At 37.8% G+C, this 19,478-nt stretch overlaps 1 protein-coding gene across 17 annotated transcripts in view; it reads right to left on the reverse strand.

Annotated features, from left to right (window-relative positions):
- atp11b (ATPase phospholipid transporting 11B) overlaps positions 1-19,478 on the reverse strand; it is an 83,207-nt gene that overhangs the window by 11,118 nt on the left and 52,611 nt on the right. For 7 of the 17 annotated variants that reach the window (XM_016663395.1, XM_016663399.1, XM_016663394.1 and 4 more), the window contains one exon: positions 17,786-18,213. In XM_016663395.1, the coding sequence (XP_016518881.1) occupies positions 17,999-18,213 (215 nt within the window). In that variant the 3' untranslated portion in view covers positions 17,786-17,998. Of the gene's footprint in view, positions 1-11,724; positions 12,177-17,785; positions 18,214-19,005; positions 19,192-19,478 lie in introns of those variants that run through there. The other 10 variants (XM_016663397.1, XM_007576874.2, XM_016663403.1 and 7 more) reach the window with 8 other exon arrangements.

Raw genomic sequence — 19,478 nt, forward strand, 5'->3', positions numbered from 1 at the left:
CATGACTCCCATTGTAGCTTTTGTAATTATGGTGCGGCTTTTCGTCTTTGCGCTGCGGCTTTTCGTCTTTGCGCTGCGGCTTTTCGTCGCTGCGCTGCGGCTTTTCGTCTTTGCGCTGCGGCTTTTCGTCTTTGCATTGCGGCTTTTCGTCGCTGCACTGTGGCATTTTGTCTTTGTGGAGTTTCTTGTTGCTTTGTTGCTTTTGCATTTTGTTGACCTTGGCTTTTTTAACACAGAACAAAGATGAAGATCTCTGCATGTGACTCTAACATTTGCTTGAAAAAAAAAATCCTACAAAATAAATAAATAAATAAACTACAGATATTAGATGTACAAGTTTGATTCTTTTTAAGGACGCGTGAACACCCTTTTATTTCTGGATGCGTCTTCTAGGTATAAGTAGCCATAATAATGAAAAAACCTTTTGTGCAACATTCTGTATTATAAGCTGAACTCAGGTCTCTAAGTTTGTGTTAATTTGAAGCTTTGAGACAAAAAACACAAAACAGAAATCTGATGTAGATCTTAATCTCTCCATCTACTGATAAAATAACTGCTCCTATCCAAACAGGATGCAATAACTTCTGCTTCTTATGCACCTTGAGCGTAGAGTGTAGTGCATGCATCTGCAGGTGTGCCGTAACCGTGCACGCATACGTGTGTGTATGTGTGTGACATTCTCTCCTGGTGCTGGAGCAGAACAAACATGGATTAGAGCCACACCACCATGCAGGTACCAACAACGCCCTGTTCATCGACACTCAAACTGCAAACAGTCCTGCTCCGAGCGCCCAGCTGCTGCGGCTTACATGATGTCAGGGCCATTAAATTTGTGTAGCCGCCAGATGAAAGGCCTGTCATTTGCACAGAGCTCGCTATTAGGAGGCTCATAATCACTCACGGACAGACAGGTTCGCTCCCCAGGGCACGGAGCCATCAAAGGCCTCCAACCGTGATGGCCGAGGGGAGACTCTAGGTTTTGTTTCTACTCTTATAGTGATAATTAGTTTGTTGGTTCTTGTTTTCCCCTATTATCCATTCATAAACTTTACTGTGTGATAAATATTGTGCTGCAGGCAGAGAGGCCGTCGTCAGCAGGAAAGATTAATGAGTTTATTGAAAGCCTCTACACTCATGAGCTTATCCACTCCCATTTGTGCAAATCATCAAACACACACAGGTTTTCCATCTCCAGCTTAAACACGATGCTTTTACACTGACCATATCACTGTAATTTGACAGTTTGAAAATAAATTTTTTAAATAAATTTGCTTGATGGAAAAGTGATAATTTTGAAAAAAAAAATAGTTTATTTTTTTATTTTTTTGCTGTTTAAAATTGGATTATTTCGCATCCCAGGAATCACATGATCAACAACAGGATGTTACTACTGACGGAAACGACAAACAAGACGACGACAGGAAGTGATAGGAGGCATGAATTTGTAGAAAATTACAAAAATCCAAACTTTTAGCTTAAAATATTAAGTTGATCCTCCAAAAATATTTTTTCTTGACATTTTATATCAACAGGAAAATCCCACTGAGATTAGAAAATCTCTTACAAAAGAATCCTGACTAAGACCGGCAAAGACTTTACAAAACATTCACAGCAAAAACATGAAAGGTTAATCAAACCCATCAATATATTAGTTAAAATATTCCTCAGTTGAAAGACTTTTCAAAACCAGAACAAGCTTAAAAACGTTTAGTGAAAAAAGCACCTTTTGATTCATTTATCATTTCACTTATAACATGGGAAAATGTCTTGTTATTAGTGAAATAATCTGCCAATGGAATTAGAACTATTTAATCAATATTAAGGAACCATTTACTTAAAACAAGCTTCTATGTCTTCCTGAAAAGTTCCTTGTAAGTTAGTTTTGCCTTATTTCAAGTGAACTAAGGTATTTGTACTAGAAACCGGTTCAAAAATACTTGGTAAGATTTTGTGTTTTTGTGGAGCAACTGTTAGTTTTAGCCTCCACCAAAACAAAATAATTTACGTGCATCTTACTTCTACTCATATTTTCCACCTTTTTAAAAAAATCATTTGACCAAAACAACATGGCTGTTGTTTTTCTGGCTCCACTGCCTGTTCGTATGGAAACTAAAATCTGCTTCTCTGTGTGTGTATAATTTATAGCGCTTCGTGTATTGAGCTCACACACTCGAACAGATTCAATTTGTCACCCATGACCGGGTCTGGTGAGGTGGATGAAAAACGGCTTTGGTCCTTTCCAGGTCACAAACCAAGAAGGCCAGGGTGTCGGATAGAGAACCAGCTCTGCAGGAAACCCAACACCACTCACTTGGCCTCGCATAAACACACACACACTCAATCACAAAAACACACTCCAACTGGAACCAGCCAACATAAACTGGACTTATTTACCACTGTAACCAACTGATCTTAGACGTCTGGCTCACAAATAGAGTTGAGGGATAATAAATTATTTGAATTTTTGGTTTTTGAACATTTTATCTTTGGAAGCAAAGATTTTCTTTTCAGTAATAAACTCACTGAATTTTCATAGTTCAGATAAAACCAATATATATTGTAATAGTCACATGACCAATATCAACAGATAATACATTGATAGAATAGTCAATATAAAATTTATTGAATATTCACTGATTTCCATCATGAACCACACAGAATTCTGGGAAATGTAGGCAGAGGAAAGATAGCTGCTCATCCCTTCACAGTGGCATCGACTAACTCTAGTAAGTTAACCAAAGACTTAGTAGTCTTTGATTGCCTAGCAACAACCTGCTGGGTATGAAGCAGTTTCAAGTTTCACCTCTTAGTTGCTTAAAAGCAAAAAAACCCCAACAAAAAACCCGGTGTGGAGTAAAAACTGAATAAAACAGGGAAGGTCACAGCAGCAGCTTGACAATATTTCAGATATTTAAAACAAAAAACAAATCAATAATTACCAAAGTCAGCTGATATGAAACACCAGGGAAGATAAGTGTCAAAGGCAGGACTTAAAGTAAAAAAAAATCCTGAGCCTGAAACTTATAGTGGTGATAGAAATTAACTATACCGTTGCTATTGCCACAGTTTAATAAAAAAAAGTGTCTTTGAATAGTGCAAACAACAATACCAGTTTAGACTTTGAGCAACTTGGTAAAACTGTATTGTGTAACATTAAAACATGCCTGGCTGAAACTGGTTACACATTAACCAGGCATGTTTAATGTCTGGCATGTTACACATTAAAACATGCCTGGCATGTTTTAATGTGTAACATAAACATGCCTGGCTGAAACTGGCATGTTTTAGCCATGCATGGCTAAAACATGCCTGGGGAAGAAGAGCTTCCCCATGGCAGCTCTCCTTCTATTCACTGTTTGTAGCTTCTTGGCGCAGCTCCGTTCTGCTGCTACTAGTAGCTTCACCGCATCAGTTCAGCGTTACACCGGCTGATGACGTTGCTGTGATTCACTTTGTCTGGTGTCTCATTTTCTAATATTTTATGTTTTATTGAGGATTTTTGTACATATGTTTTGGCAGTTCTGTGATCATGTCAAAGCAGCAACTTATATTAAAAAGTGTTTTATTGTCCGTCTGGATGCTGCCCGCTTCCATGGAAGGACAACAGAAAATCGCTTTTATAAACATGTAATTACTAAAATCACGATACCCTCACTGTGTATCCCTCTGAAAAATGAACCCATTTAAATAAAGAAATCCCTCCATGGTGATACCACGATAGTGGGCGTTCATTTTATAGCGTTAACACCGGAGCTGTAAGTGGTCCGGTATGAAACGGGGGTGATGGAACAACACAGCACTTTTAAATTTCAATAATCAGAATACTGAAATTGTTTCCGTTGTTTTAAAAGGTTTATGTCAGTCTGTCTTTTCCCCATCGATACGTTTCCCTACCGCCCTGCACCTTAGGGGGTTAAAAAAAAAAAAACAACGCGCACATTGGGCAAAACTCTGAAACAGGAGAAGCGGGACATAAAACGGAGCGACAAACTAGATGTGAATTATGGCATAAAAACAGAGAATCCAACGCTGAACAGTGAAAAATCAACACATGATGTGAAACACGATATGATTAAATTATGTGAATATCCTCCTTCGGCCTGTGACCTACCAGCTTAGTTTAACATTTTACATCTGGAAGAAAATGTATATATTTAAGAGTTACATTGCCTGCCCTCATTGACAACACTGATTATGTGCTTGGTAAATAAATAATCGGCACAGTCACTTGACGTGTGGTGCAGATTAATGTGGACCTCATAATATTGATGAAGCTTAAGTTGGTTTCCAATTCCAGCTTCCAATAGCTAAAGGGCGATTCCACTTAATTTTTCACTACTTTCCGCATCTTTAATCAACTCTAGTTTAAAAACTACTACACCTAGAGACTTGAAACCTGGACTAGATTATTCTGCTCTAATAGCAGAATATTTTAATCCATGCTTGTGATTTGTGAAACCTTTATGTGATTTGTGAAACTTCACTAAAGATCAGATTACTAGATTAGAATAATCTAGTCCAGGTTTGAAGTGTCTAGGTGTAGTAGTTTTTAAACTAGAGTTGATTAAAGATGCGGAAAGTCGTGAAAAATTAAGTGGAATCGCCCTTTAGCTATTGGAAGCTGGAATTGGAAACCAACTTCAGCTTCGTAATTGTCTTGTTGTTGTACTGAATTTGTGTGTTTTGTTGGCAGATTGAGAGTTTATTTATGCCAGTCATCCATCTGCAGTACCTACATTAGTCCTCAAGATGGAGACTCACACTATCAGGAAATAATCCACTGCACAATCCATTCCCTTCTGGATACATTTCCCCATTTTTCTGATTTGAAAGCTTAGTTTTATTTATTTATTTTACTAATAGCCATTTGGTACTGATCCAGCCATCCAATAAAAGAGCCAATCCATTAATTTTCTATTTCCTTAAGAGGCAGGACATCCATTCCGGCCAAAGTCCCCGTCTTTCCAGTTGGACAAATATTCGGCATGATACAACAAGACACCAACATAGGAGCTGCATATTAAAAGCGGTAGCTGGCGGCTGGGGAAGCAGGTGATTTATGTAAAGAGAAAGGAGATGGGCGGATTGATTGAGAGGGAAACCCTGCGCTATAAGCCAATTACTATTATTAGGGATTCTTAGTATTAAAGAATGAAAGCCATTAAGCACGGAAATGTTGAACCAGAGGCTCAGCTACTGCGTGGCTAAACAAGCTGCGTACACTAAAGCAGTTCAGTACAGCAAAAAGGGAAGGAAATGATTGTCATCTATGTGGAGGAAATTATTTACATCTGCAGCGCAAACAGTCTGAATGACTACCATTGTTTTCCCTAGTTTCCAGTATAGCCAGTAAAGATGTGGCTTCTACTTATTTAAGTCAAGCTAATTTCTCTGTGAAAGTAAAACAACTAGCTGGGGCTCAAAGACATACAGATATTTATAAAAGTTGGAAATTGCCAGCTTATGTTGCATTGCAGTTACCTTGGAAATCTGAACTTGGAGCTGAACGTTGGGCTGAAACAATTAATCGGATTAATCAATTATCAAAATAATCGTCAATTGATTTAGAAATTGATTATTAACTTGAGAATACAGACTCAATAAAGGCCATTTGCTCAAAGAATGACACAGCAGCAAATAAGCCAAAACTGTACAAAAATGTATGTTTTATATTTAATTTTTTTTAATAGTTTTTTATAAACAAGCTTTTCATATGTTGCCATTAGAAACATGTTTTTTAGCTGCACATACATTCTTTACTACAAAATGAGCGTTCATACATTCAAGGGATGCCATGCTATTGCATTTTAAGCAATACAATGTTTAAATAAATAAAACTGGAAAATAATGTATTTTAATTATTCTTTAAAACGGCTTGATGAAAAATCCAGTCAATTGAAGTCAGAATAATCGATTACTAAAATAATCAGTTGCAGTTGACATATTGAAACACAAATTTTCTATTTCCAAGAAATGAAAGGCAGCAGTAGAAACATTTTCTGCCTCTTAATGTGTTTTATGATTATTATTATTTGATTAAACGTGTTTTTTCTTTTTTTGTTTTTTTAATGTGCTGACTTGTGACATCCTGTCATAAATGGCGTCGTAACTTACACCGGAGCAGACAGAGAATAAAAAGTCTGGATGATTAACTTTTTTGTTTTTGAAAGATGGCCTACATGATGATGAGGCATTTTCTCCATGGTAACCAACAATTACTTTCTGCAATATTTGTTTGCATCGTACAAATCTTACTTACTTATGAAGCATGAAAGTTGACGTTCTTACCTTTGCCACACTTCTGGGCTGCCATCCTTACGATTAATGGCAGCTGTCCATCGCCATTTTCATTCTTTATCAAAGGGTTTACGATCAAATGGGCATTATGGTTTCCATATCTGTTTGCGCAGCACCCTATGACATTTTTTAGAATGAAATCAATTAAATAAATTAACTACAATATGATATAACGCACATATAGGTTGTTTTGACGTCCATCATGGCGGAGTGGGCCGCTTTCGTCACGTACAGAGACTTTGTCCGATTGGCTGCTTCAGGGAAAACCGAGTTAGCTAAGACTCTGACAACACAATTATATTTTAGCAATTTATTTACCACAAACCCGGAGTGAGCAACTCCGTCTTCTACGTCTCCATTTTGGTCTGAAATGTCGCTAAACGGTTCACGACAGAGTAAGAGCGTTAGCCGTTGTTAGCCGGTGGGCAAGGCTAACGTCCTGTCTTTAAGTCTGCGGCAGCTATTTTGTAAACTTATTAGAGATATTTCAGACCAAACTAGAGAGACAAAGGCTGGAATTTATCACCTAGAATTTGTAATACATAAATTGCATCAATTAATTTATTTTGAGACTACCAGTGAAAATGACCCGTTTACTAAAGATGGAGGATGTTGCTGTTTGAAGCAGCCAATCAGACGTCAGGATCTCCCCTAAAACCCGCCCAGAATTTGATGTTAGTTGACTGTTCATGATGGGCTTCAGCAGCACATAAATTCTAAAGCATGAAATTATATATAGTTGAAATGAATACATTTAATTAAAGCATATAATTACCACTTTTTTTAGATTTAAAAAAGTGCCAATTTTGTACAACAGCTGTACAAACTGCAAAATGTTATACTTAATTTTACATTTTAATCAAACCTCATGTCTGAAAACTTTTAATCTCAATAGTACTCTTACAAAATCCATCTACAAAGTTGAACTGTCTGGGTCTTGCAGGATTTTATCAGTTTTTCTTGATAATCTTCCTCTTAACATAAAAACATTGAGCTGGAATATAACTTGGATTTGTTTGGTAAATTGGCGTTTCCCTCAAGTCAGCAGTGAAATAAAAAATAAAAACTCCAACAATCGTTCTCATAAAAATGTATTTATTTAGCAAATGATATTTTAGCTCTAATGAATCCAGACAGGACGGACACAGAATGATTTATCAGTCGACAGAAGTGTGATGGAGGTTTATTCTAACTCAGGACACAGAGCTGCACAGAACTGATGGCTTTGACATTTTTATTCTAATTCTCTGATTCAATTAAGGAAACCTTCATTTGATTCGACTTTTAAAATGCATGTTGTTTGTTTTGGGCCATAAAGTTCAAACTTGGCTTGATTCTATTACACAAATATCTAAATTCAATCAAAGCTACTAGTTTGAGTCACTGAACGACTCGAACTTTTGCCCGATAAAAAAATCTCACGAGAAAAAAAACAAACTTATACAAAATTAGTTATGTTAGCAAAATTCAAGAGGTGTGATTAATATATTAAGGGCCAACTTTTTAAAAATGAATTTAAGACATTTTAATACAACAGAGACTTAAGGCCATACAGAAAATAATAAATTATAAGTAATGAGGATAAAGTCAATATTACAAAAATAAAATCAAAATACAATGTGAGCATAAACTCATGAGAATAAAGTCAATATTATAATAAAATTCACTTTATTCTTGTATTTTTATCAACTTACTTTCATTTGACGGACTATACCAAGAAAAATAAAATAAAAAATACAAAAACTAAGAGAATAAAGCCATAATATTACCAGAATAAAGACTTTATTCTCATATGAGTTTATGACTTTATTCTCGTAATCTTTATTTTCTTAGCATAAATACTCCATTGTACTTAAAGGCCTTAATTTAGATAAATTTAAGACTTTTTAAGTATGTGTGGACACCTGTTAATATTTATTTTAAGCCTTTTTTGGCCAGCAGCTCTACTCACTCTGACCACAAGGGGGCATTATATCTGTAGTTTCCTGTATGGTTTTGCCCTCATCCTCCATCTGCAAACTTCGTGCAGAAAACGAGGTAAAGCAGCGAGATCAACGCAGAAATAAGAAAAACATCCAAACCTGGAGACGGCTCTATAGTCCTGATGTGAGCTGGAGACATTTTGAACCAAATCTCTGGATTTTATTTTCCACACAGCCAAAAAAAAAGAAAAAAAAGCTGGATTTCTGACTACCTTAAAGAAGGAAAAGGAACGACCCCTGATCTCTTTCATCTTTCAGATGCAAATGTTGTGATAAAAGGGGAACCGACCATTTAAACAGAAGTGTTTAACAAGAAATGAGGAACAGGAAACGATAGACTGTCAGATAAAAGATGTTTGAGTTGCATGATGGGAAATGTAGTTTAAACACTTCAAACATTATGTCTTCAACCGAGCCATCAAACGCTTTTAAACTGTTCAGATGTCAAATCGATACAGTAAAGCTAAAACGATCAAAATTTTAACAGCTTATAAACATTTAAACCAAATGAAATTAGAAAAGTAAAACTCCTATAATGTTTTATTATGAAAAATGTGTTCTTTTGGTTTATTTTTTTCAGTGTTGGTACACTGAAAAATGGCCTTTACACCTTTTTCCTTCCTCTAAACTTTCCCTTAATGTGACTGGATGGATCGTTCAGAGCAACTAGCTTCTTCAGCTAATTGGCGATGATGGAATAGTAACATTTCTGTATTAAATGTTTTTTTCAATCATCTTTAGTAATATTTTTGTTTTCTGTGAAACAGTTTTAAATATCATTGGATTTAATTACAACACTTCCCACCAATGGAGCATCTATATCTACCTTCAGGCAGGTTAGGTTGTAAGAATGGTTCATGTTAACTACAATACCCATGATGCAACTCAGTCAGCTGGTTGCATTAGGGAAAGATTGGCTTCTAGTCCACTTTAACTGCTTCCTAATGTCACAAAAATACTTGATTCAACTGCTTTCCACAAAACGCTCCAAGAAACTTGATAATTTTATTTAAACAGCATCAATGAGTGAAGGTCCATCCTGGTAGATCAGCAACTATGAGGTCAGCTGGTTGAAAGAGCATTTTAGTAAATTATCATTTAATTATTCAAACTGGACATTTGCCTTTAAACTCCATGAACCAATAATGGGATATATGCAAGAAAAACAACAACAACAAAAAAACTAATTACAGCTATAATAAATACACCTTCCCATCATCAGTCGCACCTGTTCGTGTTTCTTACAGAAAATAAACAAGAATATTCAAATAATTAGCAAATGGAAACTGATTCCTGTTCTTCCTGGGTGTGCTGAGGCTACTGGTGTCCAGTTTAAACCAGTTAGTCGTCTTGGTGGGAATTAGTAGCCTTGAGGAAGCCTTAACACACACATTCACACACACAGAGGAAACATGTGGCGAAAAGAAAATAACAGCAAAAACGTGAATGATTTCTAAGAAGGTGTTAATGAATTTCTTTTAAAGCAATGAGAAGCAAGAAAATGTGATATTTTTGATATGTGGTTTGTGCAAACGCTCAGCTTTTCTTTCTGAAGGAATTTTCCTGAACATGTGAAAACATTCTTCTGTCTATTTTCACCGCAAAAACACTAAATATTACCGACTAATTTGGTTTAATTTCTAGTGCAAACATCTTAATATGAGACAAAACTAACTTACAGGCAACTTCTCAGCAAGATACAGAAGTTTGTTTTGAGTTAATTCCTAAACATTGATGGAAAAGTTTCACTTATAACATGGGAAAAATGTTTTGTTATAAGTGAAATAATCTGCCAGTGGAACTAGAACTCGGTTGCTAGGAGACGGACTGGGCTTGTATGGGGTTGCTAGGTAACGGCAAAGTGCCGTCGAACTGATTCATATTTTTTATGAATTTTAAGGAATTATTGACTTAAACAAGCTCAAACATTTTGCTGAAAAGTTAATTGTAAATCAGTTTTTCTTAATTCAACTGTACTAAGATATTTGCACTAGAAACTAAACCAAACTTGGTAAGATTTTGTGTTTTCGCTGAGTTAAAGAGCATCATCCCCGACTTCCAAAAGCTTCTCAGCATAAGGCATAATGATAAATTATGACTCTGGGAAACGTTCAGGAACCTGGTTATGTGTTTTCCTGCCTTGCATCTTTAAAATAATCCCTGCGGTTTGTGGTTCTGTAACGCTACGATGCTTTTGGTCGCCAGGCTGATGGAGAAAAGGCATTTTTCACTTCAAAAACACAAAATCCTACTCAGTAGTTTGGTCTAGTTTCCAGCACAAATGTTACTAATTTACAAGAAACTTTTCAGCACAGTATATGAGCTTGTTTTAAGACAATAACTCTTTAATATTCATGAAAACTGCTAGTTGTAAATGAAACAATTGAAATAAACGTTTTTCCATCTTAAATGTCCATTTGCACTGGAAGATCAGTTCCCTTATAACTTGTCCTTTTTCATCATGATTAAGGCATTACTGAGTTAAAAACGCTCCTATATCTCCCTGAAAAGCTTGTCAGTTGGTTTTGCCTCATTTTAAGTGTACTGAGATATTTGTATTAGAAACCAGACCAAAACTACTTGGTGAGATTTTGTGTTTTTGCAGTGCGGGGAACAAGAACAAGGAAACAAGAGGCTCTAACAGCTTTCATCTGCAGTTCCATCACTTGTATTAATTATATGGCTTTTTTAAACATCCGGCCTCATCCGGGGAAATGAGAGGGAACAAAACAAAAACTACAACTATATGAGCTTCAATCAGGCACAAAAATAAAGAGCTACACTCCAGTCTTGATCCGGTCGGTCTTTGGTACCACAGTAGTTTATGTTGCAGGTCCCGGCAGAACCGCTGGATGCTACAGAACTCGTTCCCGTCTGACCGGGAGTTTAAAGGTGCAGCAGTGGATCGGACAGAATCCTGGAAGCAGCGGGATCTTCAGCTGAGCTTCGAGCATTTCTCACCGAAAAAACTAAACCTTACCAAGTATTTTTGTCTAGTTTCTTCTGCAAATGTCTTAGTTCACTTGAATTAAGACAAAACTAACTTACAAGTAACTTTTCAGCAGGAAGTAGGGGCTTGTTTTAGGTCAGTAATATTAATGAAAGAGTTCCAACTGAAATAATCTGATTACAATGGAGTGTTAGGGCCAAACTAAGAAAAAACATAAAAATACAATTTTCAAAATAAATTTGGACAAGAATAAAGTCAAAATAAAACGAGAATAAAGTCCAAATAATAGAACTTTATTCCCGTAATTTAATCTTTTCATGGTATCGTCTGATGGAGCTAGTACTTCAGTTAATATTAAGGCTTTATTTACTTTATAAAAGCTCCTGTGTCTTGATGAAAAGCTTCTTGTAAGTTAGTTTTGTCTTAATTCAACTGTACTAAGATATCTGCAGCTGAAACTTGACCAAAAATACTTGGTAAGATTTTGTGTTTTTGCAGTTTTAGCAACATTTGTAGAAAAAAAAAAGAAGTCTGGAACAGAGTAAGTTTGCTAAGTTTCATGTCTGTTTTCTGTTCAGAGGAAAGAAACCGATGCCTTTCTTGCTTTTCAAATGTGTTTTTCGGATCATCTTTCAGGAATCTGATATTTCCTGTTCGTGCGCTGATCGTATCTTCCGACGGGAGACGGCAAAACCAGGCCGACCCGTTTCATTTCCTCTGACGCTCGTCTCTTTCTAAGAATCGGAGAGCCGCAGGGACACAAAGACGCTGCGGACCCAATCCTGGCTGGTCCCCACTCATTCTAAACTGGAGTGGGCTCATAAAGCGGTACTGGTGTGTGTGTTAGGGGTGGCGGCCGTGGGAGTCAACAGCGGCTGGCCTCGATGGGCGACAGAGTCAGGATGGTGCGGTCATTGGAGTAGAAGTTCTCTGTGTCGCTCCAAGACCTGGAAACAGCAGTGACTGAAGGTTAGGAGACAGACGCAGTGCGTTAGTGTGTGTGTGTGTGTGTGTGTGTGTGGGAAACAGGAGAGCTGAGCTGTCAGTAGCTATAAAAACCAAAAATGATCCCAATCAATCAGGCTGGAGGAAGCAGAGCGGATGGGTGGATGGAGGAGGGAGGAGTTAGTGATGGGTGGATGAGTTAGTGGTGAGTTCCTGAAGTCTCTCCTCATTAAACCGTCGTTCAGCTTTTACGTTTAGTACGACAAGCGTTAGCAACCATTAGAAATTAAATGAACTGGTAATTAAGCTTCAGCACCAATTGACAGTAATTACAACTGTAACTAATCGATTATTCTGACCATTAATCAGACACAAAACTGCTGAGTAATGCTGAGTTTTTCATTCAAGCACTTCCATTTTTAAAATAAAAAACAAATTTCTTATAATGCAACAGCAGAGCCTTCTGTTAGTGTACGCTTGTTCCTTTGCAGCAGGGCTGGGACAGTTAATTGATTAATCAGATAAAAGATTGGAACATTCTGCTGAGTTTTTCATTCAAGCGATTCAATTCCCTTTTTAAAATCAGAAAGTAAACATTTTAGGAATCAATAACTAATGACGTATCAACTTTGAGGGGTGGAAAATGTTGGATCAACTTTAGCCTCAGTGTAAATGTGGGCTGCAGAGCACACGGTTTTCATTAGTAACACCTGGGTTAATGTCTGATCCGCCTCTGAGCTGAGATGAGACTTGAGTCACTCAGCATGAGTAATAAAAAAGAGAAGAAAGTCATGAGTAACGGGCACCAGGTCACTGCCTCCTGCACAACCAACAAGAACGCAACAAGGTTTTTCTGAAAGGTAATTCAACACCCAACTCTCGTCTTTTCCAGCAGCCATTATACAGGGGTAAAACCAGCTGACCAAACCTGCTGGAGCTCTGCTGTGATTGCTAGGTAACGGGGGCGGGGCTTCACTGGGGTTGCTAGGTAACGGGGGCGGGGCTTCACTAGGGTTGCTATGTAACGGGGGCGGGGCTTCACTAGGGTTGCTAGGTAATTAATGACGGTTAAAAACTGGGAGGATTTTGAAACGGTTCATTTTCCAGACACCAAAACACATGAACTTATTGCTGGGTGTTTCTTTTAAATGCTTGGGTTGATTTTAGAAGCAGCTGAAACTGAAATGGAAGCATAAAGACGAAGAAAATGTGAATTTTGCATAATAGTTCCCCTTTAAGAGTTGGTGAGGGGAAGAACGAGGCCACCCAGGGTCTCTGAGTCGGCCTGTGACTCAGATGGTGAATTAACCGGAGGCGCTCACATGCGCTACATCACTATCTCAGCTCGTCTAACAGAGGGAGGAGGAAAACAAAAAAACAAGCATCTGAGCTCTGAAAGCATCTCTAAGCCAAGACGACCCTCAAAAAGCTTCAGGGAACACGAACCGAGAACAGAACAGGCCGATTTCTGACAAACTCACTGGGGACATTAGCGGCACATGAATAATTAATTTGAGATTAATGCAGACTGTAGACACAGAAGGACAAAAACACACACAGGAGAAGGAGAGCGACAGTGACAAGCAGATCCAGGTAACATTGTATACAAAATACCAGCCCAATGCAACAAAACGGTTGGAGTGTTCTTGTTTTGTACTTCCTGTCGGATGGGGGCGGTTTTTCCAACTCCGCTCGGCTGGAACACCAGGAATTATAAAACAAGCACACCCTTCATGTTGGCCTCTTCTCAGAAGCAGGTATAAGGCTTCAGCATCCAATGACAAAATGGTCAGCAGATACAGGAAGTAGCAAAAAAAAGAAAAACGCTCCAGAAGTAGAACTACATTTCCCAGAAGCCACATTCCTTCACTCTCCGATTTTTACCGAATTTTGGTTCTTAAAACAAGTGAGCCGAGCCATAACTGAGATGATGCACCACTAATAATTTTTTTTTTACATATTTTATTATATACAAGTAGTGGTGGTTTGTTCAGTTGTGAGACAAATAATACTTTTCTGCTATGGTCGTATTATTAAGGCATTAAGGCCAAATTCACTCTACATTACCTTTTAAACAAACATTAATAATCCTTTTTCTCAATCTGAAAAGATAACTGTAGATGAAAGAAGGTATTTGGTTTGCATATTTTGATACTACAACTACTTCTCCATCTGCAGCGTCAGGACAGACAAAGCGATGCAGAGAAATAAAACAACTGCAGATTCTATTTATTGACTTCATTGTTTCCATTATAGTAAAAAGCCGACCGCTGCAATATACATTACGTCCCCCGGTGTTTCCTTAAATCCTGTGGGAGGGGACAAATTGGTTGTGATTTGTCACTTGGAGGAAACCAATTGGTTGCTTCGTGCCAAGGTCAGAAAACAAATCAATCAACCCCACAGGAGGCAATTCATCTAAATTGAATCATCATTTAATGGAAAAATCTCAGCCTGAAGGTCTGTGTTTGTTTCAGAGAACTGACCCTGACAGCAACACCGCACAGCCGCAAGTAGGGAAACGTGTTCACCTAAAAATACTGTCAATATGCATCTGCTGCAACACACAGAGAGAGACGCACCAATCAGAAAATGGAGGCCAATTTCAGGTCTGCAGGTTTGGTAGAGCTTTGGTTTTGATTCGTTCTTTAAAAAACTGCATTCATGAAACTGTTTTTACAAGAGTTATATCAGAGCAAAAGGGATGTAAAACTAAAGTCACTATAACAAGTTTTTACTGGTAATTTAAACAAAGACAATAATGTATTCCCATTCCAAACTGTCTTTACCGAAATGAAGGTTGTTTAAACACCTGATAGTCGGGAGATTCGCTTTGGTTGGGGACCAAAGTTGCATAAAACATTTATTTTATTTTTGGCTGCAGTGGTTCTCTTTCACACTCCAGAGTCAAACGATAAAACTCTTTGAGAAACCTGTTCCCCTCCTCGCCTGTGGGGGCGCTGCACCAAGTGAAGAAGACACTTGGCGCCACTTCCTTCTTCATGACATATAAACAAAGACGGAGTAGCGACAGAAATTAGTGATTGCAGGATTTCCTGTTTGTCTTTGGTAAAAGACAACGAACCATTTCTCCTGCTAGCGCTAGCTTGCCACGTTTGTTTTCCCAGAATGCTCTGTGTTGTAGTCCACTTCCTGATTTGGAGCGGTCTCTGGTCTGCTTGGTGTTCACATATGAATTTCCATTAACTATAAAATTGACCAGATTAAAAATACGAAAATAAATTTACTTCATAGAAATGTGCCAATTTTGAAAAGTTTTTACACTTTTTTTCCAGCTGTAAAAATTTTGTGTTTACCACAAAACTGCGATGGAAACACTTTTTCGCATCATGCTAATTTGTCTACAGCAGCAGAGAGACTGTTTATGGTCACTGGGCTCTTGGGACAATGTGGAAAAGTGTTTGCATCCGTCGTTATTTTAAGTTTTTCTCTCTCTCAGCCATAAGGAAGAGAGTATCAATAAAAATCACAAAAACTATAATCAATAATTAAGCTACAAACTGATCAAATTGGTCAAAGTAAAAATTCTTGGGCATTCTTTAATTTCCACTGCAGATTTTCCCTTTACAAATACACACATTAATTTAAAAAAAAAAATAAAGGAAATTTGGCAACAGGAGACAGGAATGTAACATCTTCATTACTGATCTAATCAATATCTGGAGTCCTGAGACGTTTGGAGAAGTATCGACAGGTCAGCAGAACGGGCTGGTCACGTCGTCTGATCAATAATCACACTGATCAATGCTGGGATTCAGGTGGACACAATTATAGAAAGTGCAAAGAGCTGCAAACTGAGAGCCCAGCCTCCAAAAAGTGAAGTAAAACCTCAACATTTCATCAAACCTCCTGGATCTGCAGCTGAAAGAACGTCCCGCTACGTCACCATCACTCCTACATATCATCTGGGGACCCACAATGCATTGCTGCCCAGTGAAATTAAAACATTAATAAAGAAAGAGTCTACTTCCCACCACTTTTTGTAGCTAAATATTTAATGTGTATAGTGTCAGTAAGCATTTAATATTTGGATACTTTATGATTATACCAGCCAGCCATTATCACTGCGATGAGGTTTCGGCTACAGATACAGCGTTGGCCGAAGCCGACCGGATATTTCATGAAGTAGTGATGTTGTCTGTTAAAGTGCATAACAAACTAAAGGATTTTCCCTAAAAAACCCGCTCCCCGTCTGGACATCAAACGCTCATTTAAGGAAGAATCACAGAAGAACAGAGACAATCAAGGCAGACAACACAACAGATCATAGCACATGGCAGAGACACACAAATGGCAAATACATTAGCAAAGGCGTCGGTTTTACAGACAGGACAGCCGAGCAGCTGCGTTTCCGTTGATCCTGGAACCGCGCAAACTGGAATTACGAAAATAAATCTGCTTAATGAGAGATGCCAATTTCAAAAAACAATAAAACTTTTTTAGTTTTACTGTTTTTCAGCTGCATCGAAATTTCTGTTTTTCACAAAACTGAAATGGAAATATTTTTTGTGTCATGCTGGTTTGTCTACTGCAGAAAATCGATTATCGGTAGTAACTGGCCTCCTTAGACGATGCGCATAAGTGTTTACATTCGTCGCCGCAAAGATTTTTAATGATTTAAGTGAACAAACTTATTCATGTGTGACTTTAATTACATTTTTACTTCAGAGTAAGAAATGCTCCTAATTGCAAAATGGTATTTTTTAGAAATAAGTGGAATTTTTATTGGAAACACATTACATGCATTTTGTGCAAGGAACGAGACTCGACAGCTGCGTTTCTGTTACAGATGAGAGAAAATGTCGAAAAAATACTGTTTTGCAACTGCAATGTTTCCGTTGAACAACAAATTAAATTAAAATCACATGTGAATAAGTTTGTTCACATGGCAAATCATTAAAAAACATCATCCTACTGCTACTTCCTGTCACTTCCTGGTCCTTCCCGCCAGCAGTGAGACCCGGTTCATATCGTGTCTTGTTCGCTTGTCACCATAAAAAAAAACTGCTAGATGATAAATTGTCCCAGAAGTTATTGAGATAAACAATAATATTGTTGTTTAATATAATGGCATAAGGACACATTCTCAAAGATCAACAAACTTTAAAATTAAATTGACTGGAACCGGAAGAGATTTTAAATATCAAAATAAATAATAGTAAAATAAATGAAAAAAGGAATTATGAATTTTCTCCAAGCAAAACTGTCCTTCAAAAAAAGGGCTAGTTAAGACCAGACTGAAAACTTTCATCAGTTTTTGGTAGAAAGAGAAAAGAAGAACGATAAATCGTGCTAATGGAAATCGTTGAGTTAGTTTTAATTTATCATGCAATTAAATGTTTTATTTTTTATTGCGACAAGCTTAAAAATGTTTCCATTGCAGTTTTGTGAAATACACCAATATTGATACAGCTGAAAAAAAGGTTTTTTTTCTAAATTGGCTTGTTTGCATCAAGTACATTTATTTTCATAATTCCAAGTCCTACGGTCGGTGGAAACGCAGCTGCTGACGTGTGAACCGCGATAAATAAAAATATCGTACCAAATTCTCCCTGGTCGACAGAAAACCATCGTACTCTGAAGCGTTAGCCGCTACATTTTTGGTTTCATTGCCTTTCCGACTCCAAACTCCGCTGGATGTGTGTTTAATCATGCCGTAACAGAAGAAGTCTGTAAGTGTTTGATCCACTCATCTTCAGCCTCAGACTCTTTCACCCTAGAACCACCGACACTCTGCTTCCGCTCAGCTCAGCCGGATCACGGGCTAAAACACTCGGAGCTGCTGCCCAAATCAAAAGACGGTTCATCGGGATTCATAATCATCGTTTCTCGTCGACGCTGCAGTCCTCCCCACCTGTTGCTGCGGCTGGATGTGTGGCAATTGTTGACGCTGGCCTTGCATTGTCCCGTCATTTGTTCCAGGAGGCGGGCCAGGCGGGAACAGCCGCTTTGCCCATGTTGGTAGCAGCACAGGGACTCCACACAGCTGAGGGCCTGCGCCTGGGGGGTGGATAGAGACTGCAGGAGAGCAGAGACGGTGAGAGCAGGAAGAGCCAGAACAGGTGTGTGAAAAACAGGAAGCATGGGTTAGTGAAACATCATGAGCAGAGGGAAGAGAACAAGGCAGCAGGACAGATTGGTGGATAAAAACGGGAAAAAAAAAAAAACAGAAGTTAGATCAAATAGATTTGTTTGTGTTATTGTTCAATAAGGGCAACGGGAAGATGATGCTGCATGCTGCCTGGGCGATGATGAATTACAGGGAACACACACAACATGCAACAACAAAACGGGACCAACAGGACCGTACAGACTGCTACACCGGAAAACAAGAGCCCTAAATAAAATCCTGAAAGTATCAGGAAAGAAAATACAAAATAAAATCATGAGGAAAAGTCGCATGAGAATAAAATAGAAAGGATACGAGGATAAAGTCGTAGTATTTAATATAATATTGGAGGAGATATTTTTACTGCTTCTTATCCAATACAGGAGCTTCTCAATGAAGCTCATTGTCTGCATAAAAGTACATTTATTTTATTTAATAAAGGGAAACCCATATTGATTTATTCCACAAGGTGATACTTTTCAACTTTGATTATTGATTCCAGATCATGAAAAACTCAAAATTAATTCCTCAGTAATTGTGAATATTACAATAAAATGATTTCCATCAGACATTACATAGATATTGACTTAATAATGGTCACCTTTGCAAGTAGGTTAAGCCACAAATTTTGTGGGAAAGTTTGATGAAAGAAAAAATTCAAGTTAAAAAAAAAGCAGCAGCCTCAAACAAAGTACCAATACCTGGTTCAATGACAATGGTTCCTTTACTGGCCTGAACCCAGTAAAGAATCTGTGGGGATTATTGTCGAGAGGAAGATGAGAAACATCAGAGCCAACAGTGCAGACGAGCTGACTGGCAGTTTTAGATCAACCTGGGCGTTCTCAACACGTCAGCAGGAAACAAAGGCTGATTACCTCCAAGGAAAGCTGCAGAGATGCAGCAATATATGAGACCTGAGGAATTCACTGCATACAACACATAATTCATGGACGGTTTTCCAAAGGCCTTCGTTTCCGTTTTTAAAAAATCCAGTTTTTCACCTTGCAGAAGTTTAAAAGCTAAAATATAATATTTATGTTTTGAAATCTCTCTTACATCTGAATGGTCCAAGAAATTTACAGAAAAATGTCGAAAAAATGTCACTAAGTTTTTCACACACACACACACACACACACATATCTATATATATATATATATATATATATATATATAT

Source organism: Poecilia formosa, unplaced genomic scaffold, assembly GCF_000485575.1.
Source record: "Poecilia formosa unplaced genomic scaffold, Poecilia_formosa-5.1.2 Scaffold419, whole genome shotgun sequence".
Taxonomy (NCBI): Eukaryota; Metazoa; Chordata; class Actinopteri; order Cyprinodontiformes; family Poeciliidae; genus Poecilia; species Poecilia formosa.